Raw genomic sequence first — 9,869 nt, 5'->3', positions numbered from 1 at the left:
AAAGAACTACTTCCTTCTTTTACATCTTCATCATCAAGATCAATAGTTTCATGAGATCTAGTTGAGCTTTCTATCTAAAACAAAGTATGATGAAAGATTAAACCAATTATTTGGTAACCACAAGGTTTTCTTCGAAAGAACATATATCAACCCTAGAAGGATACATGAACTAGTATGAACACCATCAGTTTGTAGGACGAGTTCAAGTATTAAGGTATATCATAAAGAGTTTCTCAACAAAATAATGAGTTCTTAGCTCAATAAAAATGATTTCTAAGAGAGATACATCTTCAGAGCACCGGAACCATTAACACTGAATTGACAAAAGATTAATAAAACACTAGGAGTCATACTCAACTAGAGTATTATACAATACATTCGTAGAACGATATCTAAAAATAACTACTTAAGACTTGAGCATCCTCATTATTCATACCAATATTGATATGAGTGCAGTCCTTGTAACTCTCAAATTACGGCCAGAAGTTCATCAATTCCCATCTGTTTTCACCTATTTGCGACCGTGAGTTCTTCTTCTCCTAGTCGTTTCCCTTTGTTTACAACTTGGAGTTCCTCATTTGCCAACCATAAATACGTTTTGTGGCTGTTTCGACACTTCATCCTAGCCGTCACATCAAAAAGATCAGATATTTTTCCGGGCTTATAACGGATTTGAATCGATAAAATTGTTATAAGGTTTTCCCGAGTAGGTCGGAAGGGTTTCTTCATTTTTATACAAAGTGTTTACAAAAAAAATCGGGTTACATGGTTTACTGTTTCATGACCCTAAGCAACCCCATAAACCCAGCCATGTGCAGCCCTAACAATAGGATTCATATTATATCAGCCTCACACCTAAAGCACGTCGACTTAGTTTGGGGATCGAAGTTCCAAGCATCCATTAGAACCAAAGACATTATTTTGTACCAACATACCATGTACTAATTCTACATTTCTTATATGAACAACATTTTGAAGAAAATCCATCACTTTTCAATGAACAACATGTGAGTAATCATTATGAGCACAACATCACAAAAAAGCAACATTTATCTTATGTCTTGTCGTCAATAGATACTACAGTATATTTTTCAAGAGAGAGAACAGCTAAAATATGACACTACTCATAGTCTTCTGGGAAATCCTTCGAATTAGGATCAATCGTAGAACTAGGAACATTGTGTTTATCCCAAGGGAAATCTTCAGGGTTGAAATCCATTAATTGGTCATTGTGCTTGCATGGATGCGTAACATCACTCAAACCCCTCATACCAGCACCACCAGTTGTAAAATCATCTCCTAGCATATAAGAAACTTCTGCCACCTGCCATTCAAAAGTGCGCATTTTTCAGTTGCAGATAGCAAAACAGGTATCAAAATACAAAAACACAAATAATAATCAGAATGATTGCAAGTTGAAGGACATGGAAATAATAACTACTATGACCTAACCAAGCTAGGGAGGAAGCATACACTATTTTTATAATCTAGTTACAAATCCGTAGGGATTAAAAAACAGGAACAATAAGACATTTCAGATTTCCTCATCAAATTAAACTGGCAGTAATCAAACAAGAAAGCCTAACAAGATAACGTTGTAGATTATTAAATACTCAATACAAGACAGCATATAAACCGTTAAAACATATTAAAAAGTGCTTGATTCTAGTGGACAAAGCTAAAAGATCGAGCATATATACCGTTTTGTGCATGGCTATAAATTCAACTAGGACGCTTTCCCCAACTGTCAATAGTTCATCAATCGACAACCTAATTTGATCCAATTGATCGTTTGTGGCAGTGCCAAACAGTTTAACCTGTAGTACATTCAATTCAGATGAAGGCATGTAAGGAACAATTGGTATAATTTTAATGGAATCATGATTAAGGTATAAATATGGTAGAAAAGAATGCGTGCATACCCCGTGTTCGACTGTTTCACTGTGCTTTTTACATATAAGATCCAACCGAAGATTAATTAGAGACGATTCAAATAGAATTCTCCATAAAGCTATACATCAAAGTGGAGAGCCTCCGCCGGTAAGATTAGAAAACCTGACTGAATTTAGTTTATCTACTGCTTCATTTATCAGCTCTGATGTTTGTTTGGCAGCCTCAGAAAAGGAATATTAAATGGAAGAACAGGTGTCCCCGAATGGATCGCCTAAATCTGCGAGGTTGTAGTACATATTGACTACATCTACAAAACATCCGAGCAGTGTTTCCGCAAGAGAATTTCTTTCAACACCTTGCTCCTGGAGATCTTTTATGCACCCTCTAAAACTATGTAATATTTCATTATTACCCACAATCAATTGAAACGGGTAACTTATAGTGTGGGCATATAACATGAGAAGACATTGATCCAACAATTCCTAGAACAAAAACTCAATAATTGAATAATAATAATAAAACTAATTTATAACATTTAATGGTCTTAATGAGAACAAACAGGAAATATATGTACAATCTTACGTACCTTTGATTTCTTGAACTTTGGAATAAAAACCAAGACGATGTCAAGAATCTTGTTGAACTCCAGGATGGATGAGGGACTAGTAAAAGGGGAATCCTTGAGTTTCTTCAACAACCAAACTGATTCGTGTGACATGATACACAGACTATCTAATAGGTGCTGAAATATCAACAATCAAAACAAGGTTAAGTAATTTGTACTTGGAAACATACTTAATTTTCAGCATGATAAAAACTTACCTTTTGTTGCCACATATAGGAGTCCATGGTGTTATCAGAACTTATAATAGGACACTTGGGCCTATCTCCATCATCATCGTTAAAAGGATTGGAAGAAAATGCAACTTCACCAGATTTTCTCAATTGTTCCAGATGCTCCGAGAAACTCTTGGAAATAAACCGCTGCTCCTGCTGTATCTTAATGAGGATATCGAGGAAAGAGTCCAACAGCCGAGCCTATCAAGAGAAATAGACATGCCACAGTAATAAAATAAAGCAAAATAAAGCAGTAAATATTAGTTACCTGCTCTTTCCTGAAATGATCGGCAGATTCTGAACGAATTCTTTGCAAAAGTCTCATCAACGAAAAGCTTCCATCATAGTATTTATTTGCAACCACAACATCTGGCGACACCTTATGGGGTAACCAATATCTATCTTGCGGGTACCTAATATTCATGTCATCGTCCTGTAAGAATGTATCCTGTACCAATATGATAAATCACGAGACATGAGATTGGAATAAAGGCAGAGATGCGAGGTATAAACAAATGATGAACTTAGTAGCATACCTCATTGAAGGCATACTTTCCCAGTCCAGACAGTTTTAACAGGCCAAGAAACATAGGGAATGACCTCCTGTCACGGTAACTTCTGTTGACATCCGTCCAGTCATGTGCATCACATGCTGCTACTTGGAAAAACATCTTAAGTGAAGACTTTAAATCTATTGATGGTTCCTTGATTTCAGATCTAGTTATTTTTAGGGAACCATCACGTGCACATCTAAGTCTATATCTTATGTTCATGAAGTATCTGTCTATCCATGTAGCTGGAGAACCAGGGTTGTTCTTTCCCTTGACTACTGGTGGCAAGATCCTTTTCTTGACTACCCATTTAGCATCCTTGATAGCTGAAACACCAGTATCAGAGTTGTTCCTTCCCTTGCCTACTTTAATACTTGACCAATCATATTATGTGTATGTCTCTGTTTCATAATCCATGGTAGCTCAAACACTAGTATCGGAGTTGTTTGTTTAACTAATAATAACCTGCACAAAACTAAGTTGAGAGTTTTCCTACCTTGCCATCTGATATATATATGCTTCAATATTTCCTAAAAGCATTATAACTAGAAAAAGAAATCAAACTAATAAATCAGGAATCACTTGGGAAAAGGAAACCCTGAATTAACATAAACGGGGTGACTTGGTTAGCTAGAAAAAGAAGAGAAATTTAACAATCAGCTAAATTACATACAGACCAAAACTCATAACAAACCAAACATAGATTCAATTTAATATAAACAAAAAAATCATCTAAATTACAAGAATCTCAATTCCATCAATAAAAGCATGGTTTCACCTCAAACAATGATCCATGGAACTCAACAACTCTAACAAAATCTAATACAAATGAACAACCACTTGGATTAAAACAATAACCAGACCAATAAAAACTAAACATACAGATCGAAAAAATTCAAGACATTCCAGTTTAAATCAAACAGAGTTTAGAGAGATTCCAAACTCACCGTTCTTAACCTCAAGTTCCTTCCTTTTGGTGTAGCCTGCCGGATCTCTCTATCTCTCTCTTAAAAAATTAGTTAGTTTTGACGCAAAGATAAGGAATATGCTTATGGTCCTTGGAGTTAAAAGGGTGTTTATTGGATTTTGATTTTTTTAGGATATTTGTTATTTATGGGTTTCCCGTTGGATCTTGTTATTGTAATTTGATGAATTTGTAGTACTGGGTTTCTTTAATTATTTTTAAAAAATTGATTTTTGTTTGCTGGGGTTTTCCTTGTTTGAAAATTTTAAATTTTTATTTGTTGGTAACAGATGAGATATTGGGGATCTTTGGAATTGTCGTTTTTTAATAAGGGATTTGAAGAATGAATGGTTTAAACAGACCTAGGCCTTGGTAATACTCAGGTGATGAGCTAGTAGAGAATTTTCATGTTTTTTTGTCACATTTGTTCACTTGTGGTGACCTAAATATGGTTTGTTGTTAAGTTGTTAGAGCAAACTGAGAAATTCGATTCTTCGAAAACCCTAATTGAATCTAGGAAGAAGAGGTACAATTGAATCTGCAAACTATTCAACGAGAAGAAAAACGAGAGGGGAGAAAGAAAAAACAATTGTTGTTTGAATTAATTAAATGTTTCAATGTGTTGTAATGAAACGATTTCCATATTCAAATTAATAACTTCATTATCAATTCATTAAACTAATGTTCATTAATGACTTAAAAAAGAAACTACAACAGATCATGCGATTAAAAGCATGTATCACTCTTTTCTCGTTTCTTCACATGGTGGACGACAGGTATAGATACATTTCATGTTATTATTTTTCATGGTGTGAGATTCAATGATCAATGCCGCTTCGAAATGATAAAACTGTTCTCATCTCCAAGCTTTATATGTATCTTGTGCAGCAAACCTGTCCCCTCTGTACCTATCGAGAAACTCATTGTACTTGATGTATAATTTCCTAACATGATTTTTCTTGAACAAATGTAGGATGGTTCATAATTAAAGCGTGGTTTCTTGACCGTCTGTTCAACAAAAGGACCCAACCCTACTTCAATCCAAAATATAGTATGATCACGAGGATCTTCTGGAAAATCATCCTTGAGAAGGTAAAAGTTTCTAATCCATTCCGTCTCTTATTCATCATCTTTTAACTAGGCCCAAAAGGTCAGACTATATTGATTGGCCTCTGTCTCGTGGAACTGGATCTGAGTAGGCAAGGCCAGTAGAAGATGGAAGAGGGTTTTATGGTGGGATGGATAGGTTAGTCTAGTGTGGTTCTCGAGTTTTTCTAACGCAACTGTGCACGACTCTTGAATATGAATATATAGGTTGCATTGGTATATGGCCTGTTATTTCGAAGTTCAAGTTTTTGCTTGCATTGTTATATGGTTCACTGTCTAGTTATTTTGATAAGGTTTGTTAAGGTCATGATGTGCTTTGTTAGGTTGTTTTTTGGCAGGTCCAGCGGAGGTTTTTCTAGAGCAAATGATGATTAGGATACGAATAGTAGTTTTGGTTCTGGTTCTGGGAGTGATTTGAGTGGGCTTGAACGTGCAAGGGTCAACTCTTTTGGGCCTCGGTCTCGTGGAACTTGAGCTGAGTTGGAAAGGCCAGATAAAAGAGGTTTTCAGGGAGGAGGATTCTCTGGAAACAGAGACATGGATAGGTTAGTTAGTCTAATGTGGTTTTGATTTGATTTTCTTTTCTTGAATACGAATAGATCTCCACCTGTTAGAATGATGGTTAATCTAGTCGCAATTCTACCTTATGAGGTTAAGGTTTGTTAAATCACTCATGAAGTGCGTTGTTATGTTGTTTTTGGCAGGTTCAGGGAAGGGGATAGGTGGTAAAGGAGGCTGTAGGTGTAAAATCATTCGGGTTTGAAGTTTCCACCAAAACCTGACTTGAGAAGATTTTTTTGGTTTTCCCCTTTTCCTTCCCGTTTTTAGTGTGTTTCCTTCTCTTTATGGTTTTTGCACTGCCATAGTGAGGGAGAGAACTGAGTCAGGAAAAATCAGGATTGACATAGAATCCATTTTGCGTAACTTATTATTTATGCCTCAAGATACAGTGTCATGTTGAGGCACGCAAACCCTGTATTGTTTTGGTCCTTTTGGACCAAACTGGGCTAATGTACTTCATTTCTGGCTCTTATGTCTTTGTTTGTTTCTTTTTTCTTGTTTTTGAACCATCTGAGGGATGTGAATAAGCTTTTCTTTCCGATTGACGGCTGTCAATGCTCGCAAATAGCATGAAAGTGCAACGGAAGGGAGTGTTTCAGTCTGTCGCCAAATCCCTTGACGAAAGGTGAAAAAAACGTACAGATGAACAAGTCCTACCGTTTCAAATTTTTTCAATCAATGGTTTTTCAAGCCCGTAAATTCACATACCGACGCTTCTTTTTCAAAAGCTCATAAGCTCACCTAAGCGTCTAGAGATCCGTCGAACAGATTGAAGAAGAACATGTATGACTCATTCGGGATTTTTTTCTTATTTAATGATAGCACATACAGGTATGATTCTTCTTATAATCTCACGTGCTCCAAATAGCACATACAAGACGGTAAGATGTCTAACTTTTTCTTTAACAAATTCTAATCAAAATAGAAAACAAAGTTAAACACTAGGAAAATTTATACATAGAACTATTCAACAATAGTTAAATTAAATATGCAAGAGTTGAAGAGGATTATCCTTTTCCATATGGTCCGTCCCACGCCGACTCCCACAAAGCAATATATTTTATAAGAATGATCCACCGGACGTAATCGTGTAAATCGGCATAACAATCACTCTCATAATTAAGTGTTGTATACATGTAGTATTTGTTTTGTTTGATACACTTGCTGCATACATGTAACCCGTCAGATACTTAACTATCTGTTTAGAAACAACATAAACTAAAGATGAATGAGAGGTAATTAAAGAAGGTGGGGAAACTGGGGCTTCTCTGTTCCCTTTCCATTCATTCGTATTCCTTTTACATAATACCCACAAGGCTGTATAAAATATATACTTACCTGAGCAGGAGGAGCAGATAAACATTATTATAAACAGGTTAAGGGATAACTATTGTCAACATATGTTTTTTAACCCTTAGTGACGAGACGTATCCCACATAAAATGTGTTAGCCGGTGGATCAGCCTCATAAGACAATCTCTACGTAACAATTCGTATCATATCAGCTTACATCGACCGAGTTGGGGATCCAAAGTTCCTAACATATATTTTAATAATAACATATCAATGTACTATTTCTTCAACAACATTTTGAAAGAAAATCGATCACTTCTCCATGAACATGTGAGCACAAAAAAGCATCATTAATCTTATGTCTTGTCGTCCAAAGATACTACAGTACATTTTTCAAGAGAGAGACTAGCCTTCATAGTACTTTGGCAACTTCTCCGTACGAATCGTAGCACTAGAAACAATGTGCTTATCCCAAGGGAAATCATCGAAATTGAGATCCATTACTTGGTCACCGTGCTTGCTTGAAGTCCCAGGATGCGTAACATCACTCCAACCCATCATACCAGCACCACCAGTTGTAAAAGCATCTCCTAGCATATAAGAAACTTCTGCCACCTGCCATTCAAAAGTGGGCAATTTTCAGTTGCAGATAGCAAAATAGGTATCAAAATAAAAAAACACAATAGTACTCAGGATGATTGCAAGTTGAAAGACATGGCAATAATAACTACTATGACCTAACCAAGCTAGAAACGAAGCATAATCTGGTTACAAACTCACAGCAATAAGACATCTGAGAGTTCCTCGTCAAACAAAACTGGTAATAATCAAACAAGAATGCCAAATGAGATAACATTGTGGATTATCAAATACTCAATCCATGCCATTCATCAACAGCTCCAAGAATCTAAAATACAACTTCGGATTTTCATCAACCAGAACCTAAATCTTACAAAACTTAACTTCTCTATCGTTAAACATGAGCATAATCTGCAAGGCCAAATAGCAAACACAAAACCAGTGGACAGAACAACAAGACATCCATAAACGGATTTTCATGCTCAACCAGAACCTAAATCTTGCAAAACTTAACTTCTCTATCGTTCAACATGAGCATAATCTGCAAGGCCAAATAGCAAACACAAAACCAGTGGACAGAACAAGAAGACATCCATAGACGGGGAAAGCGCACCCTACTAATTTGACGGATCAGTTACACTAATAACTTCAGAAGAAACTACAAAAGTTCAACTTAATCCAATCTGAAGAACAAACTACCTGGGGATGTAAAACAATTCCGTTTCTACAGAATACAGTCCCATTCTATTCAAGCTTTTCAGTAGCTAAAGTTACCCGATAGTCTTGAAATTTTTTCAGTAGTCTGATAACTCACGGTACTAAACGTATTGAAAAGTGCTTGATTCTAGTGGACAAATCTAAAAGATAAAGAGTATATACCATTTTGTGCATGGATATAAATTCAACTAGGACATTTTCCCCAACTGTGAATAGTTCATTAATCGACAGCCAAATTTGATCCAATTGATCGTTTGTGGCAGTGCCAAACAGTTCAACCTGTAGTACAGTCAATTCAGATGAAGGCATGTAAGAAACAATTGATATGATTTTAATGGGATCATGATTAAGATATAAACATTTGGAGAATATAATGCATACGTACCCCGAGTTTGACTGTTTCGTCATGGTTTCTACATATAAGATCCAACCGAAGATTAATTAGAGACGATTCAAATAGAATTCTCCATAAAGCGATACATCCAAGTGGAGAGCCTCCGCCGGTAAGACCAGAACACCTGAGTGAATTTAGTTTATCTAATGCTTCCTTTATCAGCTCCGATGTTTCCTTGGCAGCCTCAGAAAACAAACCTTGAAGGGAAGAACAGGTGTCCACGAACGGATCGCCTAGCTCTGCGAGGTTGTAGTACATATTGACTACATCTACAAAACATCCAAGCAGGCTTTTCGCAACAGAATTTCTTTCAACGCCTTGCTCATGTAGGCTTTTAATGCACCTTCCAAAACTATCTAACACCTCATTATTACGCAAAATCAATTGGAACAGAGAACCACCGGCGCCATGTATCCTGAGAAGATACCGATCCAACCATTTCTAGAACAGAGACTCAAAAATTAAAAAAAAAACAAACTATATCATCCAATGGTTTCAGTGAGAACAAACAGGAAATATATGCACAATCTTGTACCTTCGATTTCACGAACTTGGGAATATAAACCAAGATGATGTCAAGAATCTTGTTGGACTCCTCGATAGATGAGGGACTAGTAAAAGGAGAATCCTTGAGATGCTTCAACAACCAAGCCGATTTACGTGACATGATACACAGACTCTCGACTAGGTGCTGAAATATCAAAACAAGGTTAAGTAATTCGGAATTAGCCACGATACTTATTGATTTAGCAGGATAAAGACTTACCTTTTGTTTCCGTATAAGGAAAAGATGACACATTTGCATATCTCTATCAGACTTTCTCAATTGTTCCAGATGATTAGAGAATATCTTTGCAACAAACCGCTGCTCCTGTTGTATCTTGATGAGTTGATCGAGGAAAGACTCCAACAACCCAGCCTACGAAGAGACACATGCATGCCATAGTCATAAAAAAAAGGTCAAATCCTATCCT

At 36.3% G+C, this 9,869-nt stretch overlaps 1 protein-coding gene across 4 annotated transcripts; it reads right to left on the bottom strand.

The window, feature by feature from the left end:
- Positions 1–972: 972 nt before the first annotated feature.
- On the bottom strand, positions 973–4,524 carry LOC113289833. Of its 4 annotated transcripts, XR_003331138.1 has the most exons (8): positions 4,229–4,521; positions 3,267–3,746; positions 2,999–3,178; positions 2,716–2,892; positions 2,480–2,635; positions 1,923–2,375; positions 1,701–1,817; positions 1,159–1,324 (listed from the first exon to the last, which is right to left on the bottom strand). XR_003331138.1 is itself a non-coding variant. In XM_026539218.1 (7 exons), the coding sequence occupies exons 2-7, from the start codon at positions 3,501–3,503 to the stop codon at positions 1,121–1,123; spliced, it is 1,065 nt and encodes a 354-aa protein (XP_026395003.1). In that variant the 5' UTR covers positions 3,504–3,746; positions 4,229–4,524; the 3' UTR covers positions 973–1,120. The 4 variants fall into 4 exon arrangements, 3 of the variants coding, with proteins under 3 accessions (XP_026395003.1, XP_026395004.1, XP_026395002.1); XM_026539218.1 differs by lacking the exon at positions 1,923–2,375 and having other exon boundaries at positions 973–1,324; positions 2,716–2,886; positions 4,229–4,524; XM_026539219.1 differs by lacking the exon at positions 1,923–2,375 and having other exon boundaries at positions 973–1,324; positions 2,716–2,877; positions 4,229–4,524.
- Between the last annotated feature and the right edge of the window lie 5,345 nt (positions 4,525–9,869).

This window comes from Papaver somniferum, chromosome 6 (assembly GCF_003573695.1).
Source record: "Papaver somniferum cultivar HN1 chromosome 6, ASM357369v1, whole genome shotgun sequence".
Classification (NCBI taxonomy): domain Eukaryota; kingdom Viridiplantae; phylum Streptophyta; class Magnoliopsida; order Ranunculales; family Papaveraceae; genus Papaver; species Papaver somniferum.
This window is presented reverse-complemented; position numbering and strand designations above follow the sequence as displayed.